Source organism: Thermoascus crustaceus (assembly GCF_041956765.1).
Source record: "Thermoascus crustaceus strain CBS 181.67 unplaced genomic scaffold VTN00scaffold_3, whole genome shotgun sequence".
NCBI lineage: Eukaryota > Fungi > Ascomycota > Eurotiomycetes > Eurotiales > Thermoascaceae > Thermoascus > Thermoascus crustaceus.
In genome coordinates, this window is record NW_027192529.1 from 3,534,504 (window position 1) to 3,553,448 (window position 18,945).

At 50.4% G+C, this 18,945-nt stretch overlaps 8 protein-coding genes across 8 annotated transcripts; 4 read left to right on the top strand and 4 right to left on the bottom strand.

Annotated features, from left to right (window-relative positions):
* Positions 1-241: 241 nt before the first annotated feature.
* VTN00DRAFT_6477 (uncharacterized protein) lies at positions 242-1,692 on the bottom strand (the record flags this gene model as incomplete). Its single annotated transcript, XM_069433117.1, has 6 exons — positions 242-596; positions 668-1,143; positions 1,215-1,282; positions 1,339-1,375; positions 1,437-1,456; positions 1,506-1,692. 6 exons carry the CDS (start codon positions 1,690-1,692, stop codon positions 242-244), a joined length of 1,143 nt encoding a protein of 380 aa, XP_069288909.1.
* A 1,278-nt stretch (positions 1,693-2,970) lies between these two features.
* VTN00DRAFT_6478 (uncharacterized protein) lies at positions 2,971-4,175 on the bottom strand (the record flags this gene model as incomplete). The annotated part of the gene is made up of 5 exons (XM_069433118.1): positions 2,971-3,104; positions 3,160-3,226; positions 3,293-3,615; positions 3,673-3,828; positions 3,884-4,175. 5 exons carry the CDS (start codon positions 4,173-4,175, stop codon positions 2,971-2,973), a joined length of 972 nt encoding a protein of 323 aa, XP_069288910.1.
* A 451-nt stretch (positions 4,176-4,626) lies between these two features.
* Positions 4,627-5,031, bottom strand: VTN00DRAFT_6479 (uncharacterized protein; the record flags this gene model as incomplete). Its single annotated transcript, XM_069433119.1, has 2 exons — positions 4,627-4,775; positions 4,866-5,031. The coding sequence occupies 2 exons, from the start codon at positions 5,029-5,031 to the stop codon at positions 4,627-4,629; spliced, it is 315 nt and encodes a 104-aa protein (XP_069288911.1).
* Positions 5,032-5,334: 303 nt separating this feature from the next.
* VTN00DRAFT_6480 (uncharacterized protein) lies at positions 5,335-7,362 on the top strand (the record flags this gene model as incomplete). Its single annotated transcript, XM_069433121.1, has 8 exons — positions 5,335-5,406; positions 5,479-5,753; positions 5,810-6,362; positions 6,421-6,508; positions 6,562-6,760; positions 6,828-6,928; positions 6,984-7,082; positions 7,163-7,362. The coding sequence occupies 8 exons, from the start codon at positions 5,335-5,337 to the stop codon at positions 7,360-7,362; spliced, it is 1,587 nt and encodes a 528-aa protein (XP_069288912.1).
* Positions 7,363-7,448: 86 nt separating this feature from the next.
* VTN00DRAFT_6481 (uncharacterized protein) lies at positions 7,449-8,428 on the bottom strand (the record flags this gene model as incomplete). Its single annotated transcript, XM_069433122.1, has 2 exons — positions 7,449-7,604; positions 8,381-8,428. 2 exons carry the CDS (start codon positions 8,426-8,428, stop codon positions 7,449-7,451), a joined length of 204 nt encoding a protein of 67 aa, XP_069288913.1.
* Positions 8,429-10,961: 2,533 nt separating this feature from the next.
* On the top strand, positions 10,962-12,266 carry VTN00DRAFT_6482 (uncharacterized protein; the record flags this gene model as incomplete). Its single annotated transcript, XM_069433123.1, has 6 exons — positions 10,962-11,257; positions 11,351-11,470; positions 11,814-11,819; positions 11,876-12,021; positions 12,127-12,155; positions 12,234-12,266. 6 exons carry the CDS (start codon positions 10,962-10,964, stop codon positions 12,264-12,266), a joined length of 630 nt encoding a protein of 209 aa, XP_069288914.1.
* Positions 12,267-14,195: 1,929 nt separating this feature from the next.
* VTN00DRAFT_6483 (uncharacterized protein) lies at positions 14,196-15,356 on the top strand (the record flags this gene model as incomplete). Its single annotated transcript, XM_069433124.1, has 1 exon — positions 14,196-15,356. The coding sequence occupies one exon, from the start codon at positions 14,196-14,198 to the stop codon at positions 15,354-15,356; it is 1,161 nt and encodes a 386-aa protein (XP_069288915.1).
* Positions 15,357-16,404: 1,048 nt separating this feature from the next.
* Positions 16,405-18,919, top strand: VTN00DRAFT_6484 (uncharacterized protein; the record flags this gene model as incomplete). Its single annotated transcript, XM_069433125.1, has 11 exons — positions 16,405-16,506; positions 16,580-16,600; positions 16,711-16,759; positions 16,835-16,910; positions 16,980-17,170; positions 17,256-17,290; positions 17,350-17,470; positions 17,529-17,872; positions 17,945-18,067; positions 18,158-18,563; positions 18,660-18,919. The coding sequence occupies 11 exons, from the start codon at positions 16,405-16,407 to the stop codon at positions 18,917-18,919; spliced, it is 1,728 nt and encodes a 575-aa protein (XP_069288916.1).
* Between the last annotated feature and the right edge of the window lie 26 nt (positions 18,920-18,945).

Below are 18,945 nucleotides of genomic sequence, written 5' to 3' on the forward strand. Positions count from 1 at the left end.
AAAAAGGTATTAGGAACATAGTGGAAAAGATCAGATCACCGTAGAAAAGTACACGTTTCCAAACAGATCGTCAATAAGGGAGGTAAAACCGAAAGCCACCGGTCATTAAGAGGGGAAGAAGGGTGCAGCAAACTCGGCCAGCTGCAAAGGTAAGAATGAATACCTATTCCTATCCGCCACACACGCCCATACGCATTTTGTAGATTAAACACATGCGATGCCAACCCAACAGGCTATTATATTACTTCATGCTCACAGAGGTCGTGACATCAATCGTCTTCATGATTCCGGTGCCGTCGAAGGAGCCTCTCCGTTGATGTGGCATGCGCTCCACGTCTCCGTGGATGGACGTCTCGATCTTGGGCTCTCCCTGGGCGTGCGCCATGAGGATGTCCTGGTCGGAACCAGCCTCAAGCAGGCTCATTCGGTTCTTGCTGCCCATCTTTTCACTCCTGGTCTGGTTCTTCAGCTTGCTCAACTCGTGTCCCGACGTGTGCGTTCCCTTTCCGCTGGAGTATTCGCGAACGTAGGTCGTAATAAGGGCAGAGAGCGCGGGCAAACAAGCGCAGATAACACCAATACTAATCTCGGCGTTACTGTAGAAAAAGCGACATCAGCAAAAACCGTACAAACCGTATCAACTCGGTCCGGCAAGGCCGTTACTCACCCGAACATGTTGATACGCATGAACTCGTAAGTCGAGTCGGGCGAATTTCCGTACTGGACGATGAAGACCAGACGGATGATACTAGAAGCGCAAGCCAACCCTCCCGCTCCCAGGACACCCATAACCCTCAGCTTCTTCTTTGTGGACATCTGTAAGCTCATAGTGAGGGGCAGAGGCAGGATCAGAATTGTCAAATCACTAATCATACTGATGACCGCATCGGCCAGGATGATTGCACGCTCGTTGAGGCAGCTGCCGCCCACTTCGTCGCCCATCCAGAAGCGGGCGATAGGGGCACAGATGCGGATCTTCACGATGACGGCGGGAATATAGTATGCCAGCATGACACCCAGCAAGAAGTAGATGAAGTAGACGGTTTTGCGGTAAGGATTGAAGACTCGAACCATAATCCACAGAATGGAAACCTTCGTCAGGAAAGCGGTCGGACCGTACATGACCATAGTCACGTAAACCGTCTTCGTGGTAAAAAATAATCTCAGTTTCCTGTCCAACAGCAGTCTCGGGTTGAGAGGCTCGGAAGGCGTACCTTGGAGTACGGAATCAAATTCTCGTCAGGGACGTCCTGTATGTGCATCCCTCCTCCGAAATGTCCCACTACGAACGGATGTCAGTAAGTCTGACACCAAAGAGTCCGGGAAGCGTTTACATACTGATCAACGCAATTATGGAATAACACATCCCCAGAATCTGATTGAATATTGTCAGACAGAATTCCCTTTGCTTTTCTTCGCATAAAACGAGATCTTACCCAAGCTCCAAGACAGGTCCCTATAGAGGATTAGTAATCTGATACTGTGGTTTCAAGAGGAGGACTTACAGTCTTCTCCGACGAATCCATTGAGAATATTCACTCGAGCATACACCCGCAGTATGAAGAAGATGGTCATGAAGACCAGACACAGCGTCTGGGTGATGATGTTCCATATGTGCACCGTCCTGTCCGGGCCGTCCGAAGCTGGCTCTGCAGCGCGACTCGCGAGGAGAGCCGCAACGTTGGCTGGCATGGCTGCGGTTGCTGCTAAGGGGAACAAGGAAGATGAGGTTGTACGGGAGAGCAACCCTCCTGGTCTTCTCGTGTGCCCGTCAGGTCGAGAGTGTATATAAGGCTGGAAACAGCATAATGGGCTGGAGCAAGTTTGAGTTTTTGCCCCTGGCTTACACTTCCTGACAGTTTCCCGGTTGGTATAACGCCTCCCGCATAAGGTTTGTGGCCGTTATTATAGTATCAATTATACGACTGGCTGAAATGGGGCATGATCAGAAGAGCAGCAAGTGAACTATCTCTGGAACCAGACAGCAGGTGCTGATTGGGAGGCCCGGGCTGACAAACTGGTGATTCGCAGGATCTCCGACGTGACCGTTTCGGGGATAAGGCAAGGGTTATTGCCCATCATTATTGCTGCGGGCGTCTGCGGTTCCAGCAGCTTGGGAGCCAGCCACGGCCGAGGACTGCCTGAAGCCCTGACTGTGTGTCCCAGGCGGGTTTAGGGCATGATGACATCGGCGAGTCTTGCGGAGGGACGTTGGGTCCAAAAGCCTGCCAGGGCGCGATCGCCGTCGCCGACGCCAGGGGCATTGTCGCATTGCCAATTGGGATGTGCGCGCTGCCAAGCAGACTTCGCGGGTCCCACTTGCCGTGCACGAGCCGTGTGGCGCGGCGGGCCGGCGGCACCGACCACTCAGATCACGCACTGCTGACCAACAGCCGAGGTCTGCCGCACGACATCGCCGGCTTCCCTGGTTTCTCTTGGTCATGACATGCGCTATCGCCGCGGGCTCCACCTGAAGCCCGGGGCCTCAGTCGCACCTTCCCAAAGCTTATATCTACCGCGGAGGGAGCGCTCAAATCTTCGCAATCGGTGCACAGAGACGACAACCTGGTCACTGGACCTGTATGCCTAGGTAAACTCCGTAACAGATCCTGTCGCCTTTCCAGGGTTCAACGGCAGCAACGGCTGGTCTGTCGGATGTTGGTTGGAAGCTTGTCCCTACACTACTATGTATAGCCTGCTCCAGTCACTGTGCAGGGCAGGTGATGTTCCTCTGAAAACTTCGCCTCGATACAAAACAAGTCACGGATTGGCAGTACCTAAGACGAGCTAGACCTAGTAGTGCTAAGACAAGTGCAGTAAACCGACTGCTACTCCGTCCGTTTCCAGAAGTTACAATTGCCCCGTTTGGGCGATTTAGTGGTGTACTATGCCTGTGGGCCACGTATGGAGGGCGTAAAATTCATATACGCATGCTGGGCGCAGGTACCGCACAAGAATCGCCGACCCGGCCTAAAAAATCGCCATCACGTTCGGCGGTGAGGACACCCCACCCGGCATATTGAGAGGTACGGACGTCACGAAGAAGCTCCACCTCTGCAGCTCCTCGCAGGTCCGCGACAGCGCCTCCAGGTCGAACATCTCCCCTGCCATTTCAGTTAGCTCCATGGACCCCCCTCGTCGAGCTGCTGTGTTGCTTACCAATCGGCATTCCCCATCCTGCAATGACATACTCATGCAAGAATACATCGGATTGCGGCGGATACACCTGTCACTCCATGTCAGCAAAGCCGGATTCGGCCCGTGAGATATGACAGCGGGAACTTGAACTCACCTCCCAGCTGATCGCGTCACTGGCAATGGCTGCGAAACCAGAATCCCACAGCCAGCGCAGGACATCCGTCGTGGCCTCAACGCCGGCGTGCTCGGGTTTGGTGTTCTCCGAGTACGCCTGCTTCTGGGCCTGGGTCATGACCGTGTCCCATTCCTTAGTAACGCCAATGCGCACAAAGAGGATATCGCCCTTCTGGAAGGTGATGTTGCATTCCTTGGCGATTTCCAAGATCTCTGAAAGTCGGATCTGATGAGTCGAAAACGTGCTGTACTTGATGCCCCGCTTCTCAGCGTAAGCGACGTAGTCGATGAGTACCCCACGACCTGTTCGGTCAGTGTTATGAGATCTGTCAGATGCAAGTCAACACGGGTTCGTCATACCTGCAATTCCTTCCTGTGCCCAGTGCTGCAGGCCGATCCGATCATTCGTACGATCGTTGATCTCCTCAGAGGTGGTGCCGCCATAGAACAGTCTCTGGCTCTGCCCAGGAACCGTCTGGGAGAAGTGACGGAGCCCATCCCACTGGCTACTCTGCTCTTTAAACTCATCAACCCGGGCTGTCCAAGGAACGAGAAAAGAGCAGAAACCTACGAGGATTGAAGGTGTAGACGTCGTCAAAGGCAATGCCCCCGAGAAGGGGGACAATCTTGTGCTCGCAGGGCTGGCGGTTGAGATTGGGGAGCTCCAGCTTGTTCAGGTCCCATCCCATCGTCACCCGGCGGCCCGTCTTGATCTCTGTCGCCGCGGCTCTGGCCACCACCTCGGGCGTCAGAATGGCCAGCTTGCCCAGCCCTTCCTCGCGGCTACCAGGCTTGCCAACCCATACTTGCTTGGGGTTCGGGAGCTCGTCAAAGGGGATGTCAAAGGGAGACTTCTCGGCCATGGTGAACTATGGTGATTCGTCCGTGTTCGACAAACTCGATGAGCAGAGAATCAAACCAATTCCCCTGCGTTATTAAACTTCCTACGCTTCAGACAGACCCTGGCTCGAATAATAGGGAGGAGGGGTATTAAAGTCGATCACGGAGTTTGTTATGGAGAGTTGGAGTCCCAGACGGGCTCGGTGTGGTGCCCCAGCCTGCTGTGGGCAACCGCACACTCCACAGGGGAAGCGAGACACACAATCAGACCATTATCGTGGATGTTATGCAATCGGCATTGGTCGTTGCCGGTTATACCGCCTCTTATCGAGCCCTCTCCACGAGTTGATCGAAAACGGTTCCCAGAACTACCGAGTAGGCCCCCGCAGGGGCCAGATCGTGGCATCGTGGTGATGGTCGGTATGACAGCCTGGAAATTCCCCTGCAGAGAGAGCATGAATCGGTTGCAGATAGTCAGAGGCACGAGGGAGGGATCTTCTGGCCGTCGTGCTCGCTGACTCGTTTCGGGAGCAAAAGCGGGGAGCTCAACAGGGGCCGTCGAGATTGACGGCCGGCGCCAACGCTAAACGAGCTTGGGTCCATCGTGCCAGAGCGCACATCTTCTGCAAAAATCGCAGCGCCATCAGTCTAGCGTCAGGACACACGAGGTGAAGCTCCAACGGAATCGCTTCATGCTGCGTCCTGTGCTCGACGCCAGTGGGCCTGGCCCCTCTGTGTCCCCGTCCCAGGATGAACTGCCTGAAAAGTTCGCAACGCGTGTCCCAGTCCTGTGGCTAGCAGAGCAGCAGCAGTGAACGGCGGGCCATAGACCAAAGTCTGCGTTACTGGCCCGATATGAATGTCCCAGAAAATGGGCATGATGGCGACGATCTTGACCTGGCCGGCTGCGACAAACTCCGGCGGTGATATCCTAATCGTACTTAGGGAGCTACCCCGTTCATGGATCCCTGGTCACTGACAGCTTTCTTGCGGGAGGCGTCTGGACCCTCTATGAAACCCGTGAGCACTTAGATTTTCGAGTACTTGTTTTTTATTTAGCCTTTTGTTTCCCTCTTCTCTTGTTGGTGATACCTGGTGCGTATACTTCACTTCTTTTCCGCTTCATTCTAGACTGCAGTCCCTGCCTCCAGGGAAGAGGAGAGGGAAGCTCCGCAGTCCATCATGGCCAACTTCGGCTCCCAGACCAGCACATACAACAGGCTGGTGACTATTTTCGTTGCCATTGGATCTCTGGTAAGCCTCCCTGCTGCTGTGCACTGCTGATTATGATCCAGTTTGGTCTCTAACTGGACATTGATTGCATAGACGTATGGTTACTGCGCCTCCATCATCAGTAGTACGATCGGTCAGCCCGGATGGTACGCCTACTTCAATCTTCCCGGGCAAGGCGAGCCTGGATATGACACGACCACAACGGATGCCATTGCTACTGCCAATGGTCTCTTCAGTGCCGGAGGAGCGGTGGCTACGCTCTTCATGATGTGGTCGTGCGATTTCTTTGGGCGCAAGGCGAACATTCAGCTGGGTGCCTTCCTGTCGCTCCTCGGAGGAGCGCTTCAGGGAGGAGCAGCGAACCTCGCGTACGTTATTCTATATGTGCCTGTAACTCTCGCAACGGATTTCTGACTGCGCCCAGGATGTTTCAAGCCGGTAGATGGATCAGCGGAATGGGTATCGGTACCCTTGTAACGGTCTGTCCGATGTATCTGTCAGAGATGTCAAGTCCTGCTCGCCGTGGCTGGCTCGTTGGGCATCATGCAATTTTCCTCGTCTTCGGATACATGCTTTCCGGCTGGGTTGGCTACGGATGCTACTACGCCAACGAGCAGAAAATCCCATCGTTTGGGTGGAGATTTCCGCTTTGCTTGCAAACCGTCCCGCCATTGATTTTGCTGCTGGGTTCTCCCTGGCTCCCTCGCTCGCCCAGGTGGCTTATTTCCAAGGGAAAGATGGATGAGGCTAGACACGTTCTGGAGCGTCTCCGTCAATCGCCAGATGACCCGGAGAACTTGGTTGCCAAGGAAGAGTTCTACCAGACCAAAGAGCAGCTCCAGCTCGAGGCTGAGAAACTTGCTGCCAGTGGTAACAATGTGTGGATGGCGGTGCTGAAGAAGCCATCCTACAGAAAGCGAATGCTCATTGGATTCCTCACTCAATGGGGTGCTGAATTCGGTGGACCGTTGATCATTGTACGTCACGGAAAGAGTGTTACGTCCGGTTATGTCGAGTGCGCTGACGACAGAGCAGAACAACTACGCTGTCCTTCTGTACACTAACCTTGGCATGACCGGCGGTATGCCGCTGCTCCTGAGCGCAATCTGGCTGACTACTGCCGGTAAGTGTGATGTTCATGGTCTCGACTGCACTCCGGCTGATTATCGATTTCAGGTGTCATCTACAACCCGCTTGGTGCCTGGCTCCACGACAAGGTCAACTCCCGCAGAGGCATGTTCATAACTGGATTCGTTGGAATCGTCGTCACCACTTCCTGCCTTGCTGCAATGACTGCAGAGTATGCAGGCACCAAGAACCGCGTTGGAAACGGTTTTGGTATCTTCTTCATGTTCTTGTACTTGGCATTCCAAGGGTACGATTTACCTCCCACGCCGGAAACCAAAGTCCCTCGGTTACGCTGACATCCATGTCTCCTGCAGAACCTGCTGTGATACCACCATGTACCTCTATGTCTCCGAAATCTTCCCCACCGAAATCCGTCCCATTGGAATGGGATTCTCCCTTTTCGGACAGTTTGCCTGTGAGTTCAGGCTACCTGCCGCGGGGCAAGAAGCAATGGGCTAACATACATCCAGCGACCCTTATCCTTCTCCAGACCGCTCCCATTGGCTTTGCTCATGTCGGTTGGAAGTACTACCTGGTCATCATTTGCTGGTCTGCAGTCTTCATTCCAGGTACGCACCTACCGCATTTCCACTGCCCACCTCAATTTTTGGGACTCCATTAGAGTTTGACTGACTTGCACTTTCGGTAGTGATCTACTTCTTCTTCCCGGAGACTGCCCGCCTCTCGCTAGAGGAGATTGCTAAGAACTTCGGCGAGGAGGTCGCAGTCACCATCACCGATGCCACCGACGAAGAGAAGGCACGGGTGCAGAAGAACCTGACTGAGCAACCACCCAGCCCTACCGACAGTGGCCACACTCAGTCTCAGAACGAGCAAGTGAAGGCCTAAACAGTACAAAGGCACGCACGTCGTTATGACCCCGATGGGATCAAGTGGTGAGCCTTGCTTTCCTCAACCTCGTATATAATTCAACCTCACACCCTCTTTTTTACGACTTTGGAAAAAACTATTGGGGGGATATGAAATCTGGGAACCGTATTTGCATAGAATGACTTTGATTTGCACACATACCCATACCGCTCTTTACTGCTTTTTGGATCTCCTTGCCGTCTTACCGTCTGCTTTCGACGCTTGAGACGTCAGTGACGCTCGCTACATTCTGTTCGTGTTCAATTTAACTGAACACTTGATATTGAGGTACTATAATTACTTGTTGTGTTATACTAGATTAATTTCTGTCCATCTGGGATGTGATGTGATATATTAGTTAGAATCCATATTATGTACAATAATTTGAGACCATTTTACTCTTGAAGATACTTTGTGGCGTTCGTAGACTTTGGCCAGCGGAATTTTAAACTTTGACGAACCATTTGTACGAAGCATATCGGCAAAAGCCTCTCGTGGTTATCGCTACTACTGAACTCAAATCATTCTATCTACTCCGCACGGCCGTGCAGAAACCGCAGGATATGCTTTCCAGTCTTCAGCCACCAGGGTCCAACTTCCCGATTATCGATAACGCCTTTTACGTTATCTGTTTTCATCTCACTGGGTGAAAGATTGCCTTCAATGGCGTCATCCGAAATTTATCCAGCGCCTTTGCATAGATAGCTTCGGGAAGTCAATCTCTTTCTCCTCCATCTTTTCTGGTAAGTCACTTACCACCGAGGTTTCTGCTATATTTTTCCTTTTGTCCACGACGATAACGCAATAAGGCCACCATTCATCGATTAGTAAAATGAACAACATTGCTCACTCAACCGGCTTATGTGCAGTAGTTGATGCGCCTGGAAAAATGTCGGAAAGATAAGTATCTACCATGCATGCATGTATGTGGTACGTCATATGCACGGTATACTCGGGCACAGGCACACGTATCATGTACATGTACAGTTGTACATACGTGCACACCGCATCTCCACGATGGCACGAGCGAGAAGACTAACCTCATGCACGTGCGGGTGGCCGGTTCCATGTATGTACATTACGGTAGGGAAACAAGGTTTGTTTCCAACCCGCAAATGCTACTCTTACTGTACGGAGTGTAGCAATAGCATATAGCCTCTATAGCTATGGATACTGCTCTGCAGACTATAAGAGAACAACTCACCATCACCAAGGTTTAATTTTGTTGGTTCGCCAAGAACGTCAATCACTCGACCTCTCGAGCGGGGAAGTCAGCTCAGCAGCCTCAGCTCAACTCAATTTACATAACCTCGTTCAATTCAGATCTTCCGCGCGCATGCATATTATCGAGTTATTTCCGCACTTGACAGAATACGATTTGAAATTCTGCATTGAAGTGCCTACTGTAAGTGTTACGTGTCGCGTGCTGCAAAACGCAAAGGCGGAGCGGGAGAGGATGACTGATTGATTGATTGACTAACTATCAGGATTCAGTTAGGCGGGGCTGAGCTTACTCTACCTACTTGCTACTACGTACAGCAAGTGAGGCAAAGAGTGGCTTACCTCTTTTAACTAACTCATCTATCTATCTACCTATCTATCCATCTCCTACTACTTGAACCAGAAAACAGTTCCTGTCCGATAGGAAGTGAGCGTTCACTTCACTGAAGGGTCCAATATAGCCCTTTTTCTATCCCATGCAGAAAAATGAAATCATGGGAAGGATTTGCATGGCCACGACGGTCCACCGCGGGGCTCGGGACGACTAAGGATTTACATGTAACTTAGTTATGTACAGTACATGTGCATAATAATATGCGCTTTTTGCAAGATGGCAGCGGAACGTGGGAAGTGGGTGCCGGCGTGTCAGTTCATTCATCCCTTGCGTCGTAGGGCTACGATCAAATCCATCAGATAATAGATTGTGAATACGAGAACGGTCGACGGGGCTGTTTCCCAGATGGGTAAATGTCTAATTTGCAGGGGCAGGACGAGATGCCAGGACAATTAGGAGTGGGAGGCGGTGAAGATTCGATTTGGAGTATGTTCTTTATATCAAGCTATCATAACTGCACGCTCCAGTTTTCCATCTACCATGTGCGCTATATATTTAGGAGAAAATTTCTGATATTTCTGGTGTTATTTTCGGCCAGAAGAGAAATATATGGATCAGAATGGCTTCCCCACTTGTTGCAGCAATGGGTGCTCAAGCAAGCTGTCTGATTTCCGTGCGGTGCGGATGTAGGTGTTGCAAAATATATACTCCTTGGCAAACAGCCATAATGTGGTCATATACGAATATTTTTTTCCATAAAAGGACTCAATTTTCTGTTTGATAATATAATGAATCTCGACCGCTTATGAGTGCAGGTGTGGATGAGCTGAAAGCTTTGGCTTGTTAATCGTTGGGATGTCGGGAGGTTATGGCCTGCCAACAAGGGCGTTTCTTGCCACTATTGAAGTCTGGTACCTGTCGTCTTCGAGACCAAGTTCTACAGTACAATGCAAAATTTCAATAATTTGAAACCTCTAAGCTCCTATAGAATAGTAAAATATGTCTTACCACAATTGCTCATATTAGATGACTGAATCTAGACTATTGTGTAGACAAACACTAGTAGGCAGAACACCTAGATAGTAGACGCGATAAGGACAAAGAGGTATGAGCACTTAGCTCATAATCAAAACAGCTAATAGATGAAGATATACAAAACAGACAGGGCGCTCAAGCCGTTAAGACTATGATTCCAACCAAATTTGGAAATATCCTCCTATCCGATCCGTCTCCAGGGTGGCGTCAGTCTCGTGACCTCTTTCTGCCCTTCGTCCCCATCGGTTTCTTCTCCATAAAAACTAATTCCCGCAACCGGGAAATTTGAGGCCGAACAGTTTCTAACGATGAGACTACTGAGCCTTGTTGTTATTTCCACAAGATGTCGAAGGCCAAGCCGCCAAGTTCGCCCAGAAACTGTTTGGGGTCCAAGGAAAGTCCACGAATTATTCAACGGAGCTTGAATCAAGGTACAATGGAGCCATGGACATCCTCGGCATTGGTAATCTAGGCTTTCTGCATTGCTGATCACCTCTTGTCCCGTGGAGAATCCATAGAGCTGGGTCCGGCCCGCCACCGTTTGACTTGTCGCCCTGGCCTGTCAGCTTGTCCTTGCCAATCATTTAAGCACCTACCCACACGGCAGGTAATTTTCTAGGAGTATGGTGATTTTTAAGCTGACTGCCTGTTTGGGTCGTGGGGAATGACAATTGCCGGAACTATTTGCTCGATGATGCAAGGCGGAGGATCCACCGTTAAACTTCCCATTAGGGATTGTTTTCATATGACGAATTTTGCCGATGTCACGGTAAAAATCGGAGCAGGATAAGGCACTGCATACTCCGTAATACCGCATGTCATTATTCACGATAGTTATGTGTATGTATTAGTCAGACTATGCAGACATAGCCGGTGGAAGAAATGATCTACTAACCTTGGGAAGACCAACCAGGGTTCTTGTTAACCTTTTATAACGTTGCTAACCTTAATAACATTTAATTGATCCATCAGATCAAACAAGTCGACTATGGTCTTCTCAAATCTGTTGCAGTCGGTGGTCTCTGCAGGGCTCCTCGCGTCCGCAGCGAGCAGCAGTGCCCTGTCAGCAAGAAATGCTTCGGACCTATCTCCAAGCGCCTGCTACGGCGCGACTCTTCCTTCGATCCCTCCCTCAGCAGACAACCGCACAGTGCCATGGGGCTCTCCGAGTGTGCACTTTTCATCCCTAAACGGGACCCTGTCCACGTGCTGCGACTCGCTCGACCAGGTGCGTGACGCGCTGGACGAGATCGATTCCAAGTTACTGGACCTGCTTAATCAACGGTGAGTTCGATCGTGGATCGAGACCTGATCATCCTCATACAGAATGATTCCAGCTGGGGATTAACAAAACTGACGCACAAACGATCGACTTAGGGCTGCATACGTCAGAGAAGCCACACGCTTCAAGTCCACGCGGGCCTCTGTCAACGTTCCATCTCGGAACAGGGAGGTCGTCGAGCAGGCGAAGGAGAAAGCGTTCAGCACTGGGCTTCCGTGAGCATTGCTGGAGCGGTGTATTCTGCCATCCTCAATGCTAGTATCCCATTTGAGCAATGTATCGTACGTGCTGGCTTGAGTGTTGAGAATCCATTTGTCACACTGATTGCTAACCCGACACTTGCAATTCGACACTTACGGACGGAAGAAATGATTATTCATTTTAATGCGACTCAAGCAGGTTTGCGGACGCCTGCAGTATGGATGTGAATGTTCCGAGTACCGTGCATATTAATGATTTCTGTTGAAGTGGGAGATATCCGCTTTGACTTCTAACGATTCTCGTCACGAAATGTCGTCAGCTCTGGAAGCGGAAAATGTAGATTTTATTTTGTTTAAGGACCATGTATGTACGTATATAGAGCTCGATAATGTTTAACGCATGTTGACATGATGCTTCAGTAGAAACGAAAGCGCAGTTGAGACTTCACATCCATGCCGACGACTTCTAGTCTCTCTGCTAGCCTATTTCGAGATCTCCGCAGCATGTGCTACAGATAAAGGGGCAGTCATCGACGGGAGCTACTGGCGGAATGACGGTGAAGGCTGTAAATGTCACCTAGGAATCCCAAGTCCCTCACCTGAGCCAACTGCAAGCAGTCTCATCCTCGCAGAGCTCCGGTGATCATGGTCCCAGCTGATGGTCATTTAAGGTACCATTAGCTCCTTGCAAAGCAGCAGGGTATGTCATATGGACAGCAGGGCGCAGTTCACAGCGACTTAATGAGTCGACTGACTGACTGGCAATTGAATACACAAGGTATCTTCGACGTCTTGGAGACTTGGACGATGAGAGCCTTCGACCATACCAGTATCAAGAGATACTCGAACATACCGGATTCATTGAAACCCACGAAAAGGCCAGTCTTCTACCTTCACCTGGTGACAAGTGCTGAACGTCCTGATCGGCGAGCAGATTATCCCTTGTTGCGGGCCACTTTTTATTGCTGGACGAGAGGCACACGCAGAGGGTAAGTCAGCAGTTGTCAGGGAGAGGCTGAGCCAATATAGGTTCACAGTGAGTATGAAGAGTTACTATTGTTTATCAGAGGGCGAAGAAAGCTGATAGAATGGTCTTCTAAATGTTGAAAAGGCTGTTGAGTACCTGAAAAGGATATGGTTCGAAAGACGAGTCTTCGAAGACGGATTGATTTACTATATGAGAGACATCCAAACGCCTATGCGCCTGCCTTAGCATGAACTTGTACCCAGTCACCTTCCCTTTTAGAGCAGGATTTCAGCTGCCTTTATGGCACAATGACTTAACGTGATTGCGCTTTTCAGGGATTACCGTTGCTCAAAAGATGACGATAGTGTGCTGACGCACGCGAGAATGAAACATCATGTCTGTGTTGATTCGCGGATCGATAATCGAAATGATGAAGGGGAACCTTTTGCACATCCGGCGTCATACGATTCAAGCTTCGATGTGATTCAAGATTCAAGATTGAGACTTGGCATGAAAGGATGGACTGGTCACCCTTATGGTTTCCAGCTCTTTAACAGAATTTTGAGACATATTTTGGCATTCGATGGGAGCTCAATCTCAGGTCCGTTTTGACCTCCAAGAATTCTGTTTTGAATAACTTGTGTGCTGTACTGTACAGCGCCTTTGTGTAAAGAAGGAGAATAATCCAACTCCCTTTTTCGGCTAAAAATTCTCAAGATATTATTGCAATAATTGATCCGAGTCGGATGATTCTCTGCGAACATATTTAGTCGAACTCTGGACGCCTTTTCGAAGGAATCTGCTGCAGTTCAATTGCAACAGTCCACTCTTTCACACCATACTGCTGCACGGGAACTACTTCATTGCAGCAACAAGCAGGGGGAGCGCTATACTGGCACTTATCTCTAGACCCTTGTTAGCGCACAGTCTCTTCAAAACCACACCAACATCCCCTTTCCTTCTTATCAGACATTTCATCTGAATGGCTATCTAACGGCCTCATACCTAAAGAGCGGGTAGGAAACCCAAGTACATGTTTCGGGATGTCCTTTCGTCTAATTGGCAAGCATTGCTAACCCAATAAGGCACCGCAAGTTGTCTCCGTCTTCGTCTCTATAAGATACGATGTGTTTCAGCTTCTGAGATAACAACGTTCCCTAAGCCTAAAGCTACCTAGACTAGGTAGCTGTTCGGCACTGATTGTCGTTATCGCGACCCTTCCGCCGTTTGTTTTTTCCACGCTCAGAGATAAAGATTCTGTACGTACATAGTTTTTACGTACATGTACCTAGCACTACTCCGCTGCATCCGGGGTAAGGAAAGCTGTTGGTTCTCCCCCCCCCCCCCCCAAGGTTTTCCGGCTTTCCCCACGGAATCGAATGAGAGTCTTCAGCTTGGTGAATCGCTAAATAGATTGCTATTTACTGAGAATCGATACCAAGGGCTTTCTCCTCATGCCTCAGAAGAGTCTGACTGGGATGCGGCCTTGCAGGTTTTGTGCTGAGATGCATGCATGCAAACACTGCGATGCTGAGCTTGCGTTAGCTAGGTAACCAGATAGGTTGTCATTCTGGCTTAGTCGTCGCCGAGAGCTCCAGGAAGATAAATAGGGTCCTGTTTCTCCTTTGTTACGATTCTCTCATAATATTCACATTCCAAAAACGTCTGATTGAATGGCTTGACAGCACAGACACAGGCTTTATTGCTTGTTCTCACACACTGCTGCTTTGTGCTCTTTCCTTTCCAGGCAACTACTTGCATGACACTTCCAATATGGCGTCCAAGGTCACTGTCATTGTGATCGGAGGCTCCAACGCCGGAATCGGCGTCAGCCACGGCCTTCTGAAGCAGATTCCAACTGCCAAAGTCATCCTGGTCAACCCCTCCAAGGACTACTACTTCAACCTTGCCTCGCCCCGGGTGATAGCCAAACCCGACGCCTTCGCGTTCGACAAGTATCTGCTCCCTATCGCAGACACGTTCAAGCAGTATCCGACAGAGTCATTCGAGTTCGTTCAAGGTAGAGTTACTGCGATTGACGCGGAGCGCAAAACCGTCACGATCGAGCGCAGTGCCCCGTCTTCGTCCTCCAGAGTCTCCTATGACTATCTCGTCATTGCTTCAGGGAGCACGACGCCTGCGACTCTTGGACAGGGAAGCGTCAAGATCCCGTTTAAACCAAATGGTGCGGGGGATCTCCGAGAGACCATTCAGGAGGCGCAGAAGACCATCGCAGATGCTAAGAGCATCGTCATTGGAGGTGCTGGACCCGTCGGTGTCGAATTTGCAGGAGAGCTCGCGGAGGCTTTGGCAGACAAGGCCGACACTTCCATCACGCTTATCAGCGCCAGTGAGCAGGTCCTACCGGGTCTCAAAAAGAGGGCAGGCAAAAGGGCCGAGAAGCTCCTGAAAGCGAAGGGCGTGAAGCTGCTGACCGGACGGAAGGTGGAAAAGGCAGAACAGGACTACGTCTCGAAGAAATGGACCGTAACGCTCGAAGGAGGTGAGACGATCACCGCGGACGTCTACGTCTCAGCCACGGGCGTGATACCTAACAACCGATTCATCCCCAATGTCTTCCTTGACCAGGACGGCTGGGTCCAAGTTGATGAGCGGCTTCACGTCCTTGCTTCTATCGTCGATGGTAATAAATGCCCCGTATACGCCGTTGGCGACATCACCAGCCATCCTTACCGTTACCTTTCCCGGATCTCGGATCAGGTCCCTGTCGTCGTTGCGAATCTGAAGGCTGAAATTATGGGTCAGCAGAAGCGGGCGACCTATCAGTCGAGCGATAAGCTGATGGTCATTGTTCCCGTGGGGAAGTCTGGGGGAACGGGGCAGCTGGGCAGCTGGGTTGTGTTGAGTTTCCTGGCGGCCTTTTTCAAGGGGAGAGACTTTCTCGTCTCGAAGGCCAGTTCGTTTATACGTTGACCCCGAGACTGATGACCAAATCTCTCTCTCTTCTTTTTTTTTTTTTTGACGACCAAGCAACGGTGATAATGATGATGGGCTCAGTATGTATGTAATCTGGTGGTATTGCTTATTAATAATCTGAAATCAATTCACTTTCGCAGTACCTTCCGCCCGGATAAATATTCTATGCCCCTGTTCCAATGTACAAGCCTATATGGCTACATTATTTGGTCAGATTTCTGAAACTGAATGTAGTTAAGTACTGCGTATTTACCAATAGGTAAGTGTCTTCGTGGAGAGAGTTCTGGGCTCTAGCTTGATCTAATCGCTCTAGTGTTGTCTTCCAAGTCCAGATCGGCAGACCCGATGCATATTCCTGACTCTACCTTAAACAAAAGCTCTTTCGCAGCAAGTTGACGGAATATTAAATGTTCACAAACACAACCTCCCGATCCATGGATTTGTTCCTCTGGTCCCTGGATTACACACCCCTCGTGTCCCGGCCCCGCGCACAGATGCTCGGATCTATCACCTCATCACTCTCCATTACTCCCTCGGGATAAGATAACTAGCCGCTCCACACCGGGATTAGTCAGGGTCCAGCAAAATCCAATGAGAACGCCCTCCCAACGAGCTTGAGCCTCGATGGGCAAGATCTGATCTGTTTCCTGCAAGTCAGATGAGAAAAGAAGAGAGACCGTTCCGTGCTTGACCACTTCCCATCCTTTTCTTTTTTTTTCCGCGCTAAATAACTACCTAAGTGGGTGCTAAGACCGGACCAGACTTCGCGGGGTTACATTCGGCCATTCATTCATTGATTTGCTCCGCTCCATCAACTGTGAAACGCGGGTGTGTATAATAAATCTCGACTTTTGTCTAAAAAAATTTTTTGCGCCCCCTTTAGTCGAATATTATTCGCGCGAGAGAAGTCAGGTCAGGGGAACTGGCATCTTCATCCGATTCCTGGTCTTTCTTTTTTCCTCCCCCCTTGCTTTGATCAAAACCTTCTCTTATCGCTTTATCAATAATCAATCCACGGCCTTTTCAAGCCAAGCCAAGACAAGCCATGTCATCCCATCGCGATGTGGACGGCGACAGGGACGTGCTCCCCGCCGAGAGCGAGGGGAGCAGGGAGCAGATGGAGGCGAATGACGATGCTGCTCTTTTGGTACGTGATGAATCCAGAAACGAAGCAAAGTAGAAGCCGCTCATTGGTCGGAGGCTGACTAAGTATTGTTCAGAAAACTATGGGGTATAAGCCGGTATGTATATATACAGGTTATCTGTCTATAACATCTACCTATCTAGGCTGTTTGTCAAAAGATGGAGTATATACCTAGGTGTTGTGCATATTGAAGCTCATCGAGAACAGGTCTTGCATAGAACGTACTCATTGCTGGAGAGTTTCTCGACGACGTTTGGTAAGCCTGTATGTTGTATTATATGGTTTCTTTCAAACTAATGCTTTTCCTTCTTTCTGTTCTTTGGATGTAAAGCTGCTCTCTATTTCATTGGTGGAGTTCGTGTTACCTTTAGTACTGGAATCGCTGCTGGGGGTAACCTGGCTTATTGGTGAGTTGGCAAAAGTTTTATCGTATAACGTATCAACCATATGTATAAATGCTAATATATCATATACAGGACAAGCTACCTCGTAACCATGGTCTTCACCTTCATGACCGCGGCCGTTATCGCTGAGGTCTGCTCCGCGTCTCCGTCTGCAGGTTCGATATACCTCTGGGCAGCGGAGGCCGGGGGACCCCGGTTCGGGAGGCTGCTGGGGTTCATCGTTGCATGGTGGAGTACCACCGCTTGGACGACCTTCTGTGCGAGTATGTTGTCATCTTGCGGGATTTGACATATGCATGTGCATTGTATATGCTTTGCGCTTTGCTTACCATAATTTTTATGATGCAGGTAACACGCAGGCGGCTGTGAATTATATGCTTTCGGTGAATTTATCGTCTCGAGCGATAATATATGGATACAGGTTTACTAATGCATAAAACAGGAACTGACAGTTTTCAACGTCGACTTCCCTACTGACACGTCAAGTGTGAAATTCCGCGCCGTCCAGTGGATCTGTACGGAGATATTACTCGCGTTGGCTGCCATTGTGAATTTCCTACCACGTACGTATTCATATGGTCTTTCATTTACACTGACGACGGCTAACTGACAGTATTTCAGCCAAAAAATTCCGCTACATCTTCTACCTCTCCTCCACCATCGTCTTACTCGACTTCATCCTCAACCTCATCTGGTTCCCCATCGGGGCGCACAACACCTGGGGGTTCCGCACCGCCAAGGAGGCCTTCATGTCCACGTACAACGGCACGGGTGCCCCTCCGGGGTGGAACTGGTGTCTCTCGTACCTGGCCACGGCAGGTATCCTCATTGGTTTCGATGCCTCGGGCCATGTGGCGGAGGAAACGAAGAATGCTTCCGTCACGGCTGCGAGAGGTATATTTTGGAGTACGGTCGTCAGCGGGTTTGGAGGGTTGGCGACGATTATTCTGTTTTTGTTTTGTGCGGTGAGTCTACTTGCTCAGTGCGATTCGATTCTGAAAGTCACAATGACTGAATCAATACTGACTATGCTGAAGCCGGATCCAGATACCCTCTTCTCCTTTGGTGCTCCGCAGCCATTTGTGCCTCTTTACGCCGTCGTGCTGGGCAAAGGCGGGCACATAGTTATGAACATTGTCTGCGTGGTAGCTCTCTGGTTTGTAAGTACCTACCTATTACCTACCTGACCATCCATGCATCCGTCCAATCTCCTTAAGAATCATCAAACAAATCTAATGTGAAACTACAAGAACACCGCAATCGCCATCGTCGCGGCCTCACGTCTCGTATTCGCCGTTGCGCGCGATGGCGTCCTCCCCTTCTCGTCCTGGGTCTCGCGCGTCTCCGAGCACGGCCAGCCGCGCAACGCCGTCGTCGTGGTCTGGACCGTCGCGGCCCTCGTGACCTGCACCATCCTCCCCTCCAACGTAGCCTTCACGTCGCTCATCTCCGCCGCGGGCGTCCCATCCGCGGCCGCGTACGGACTCATCTGTCTCTGCCGGATCGTGCTGACGCCCAAGAGGTTCCCCAAGCCGAGGTGGAGTCTGGGACGGTGGAGTCGGCCGTTCCAGTTTGTGGGGATCTTTTGGAATGGGTGGGTTGTCGCGGTGTTGTTCTCGCCGTATGAGTTTCCGGTTAGTGGGGAGACTCTTAACTGTAAGTTTTGATTCTATCTTGTCTCCTTGTCCTTTCTCCCTGTCCTCTTCGATGACATGAGCTGGATAACTGACGATGACGATAAATGATGAACAGACGCACCCATCATCATGGCCGGCGTGACCATCTTCGCGCTCATCTCGTACTGGGTCACGCCCGAGGAGGCGTGGCTGCCGCGGAACCGCATCTCGCATTTCATTGACAGCAAGGGTGTCGTCAATGAGAGGATAGAAGAAGTTCCTTCGGATGAGAACAATGATGCCAACGCCAACACCAATACCAATAATAATGATAGTAATAATGACAGCAGCAGCGATGTCAGCGTTGAGAACCGGCAACGCCAAACCATGAAATGAGCCATGAGGGTATTGATGCCATTGGC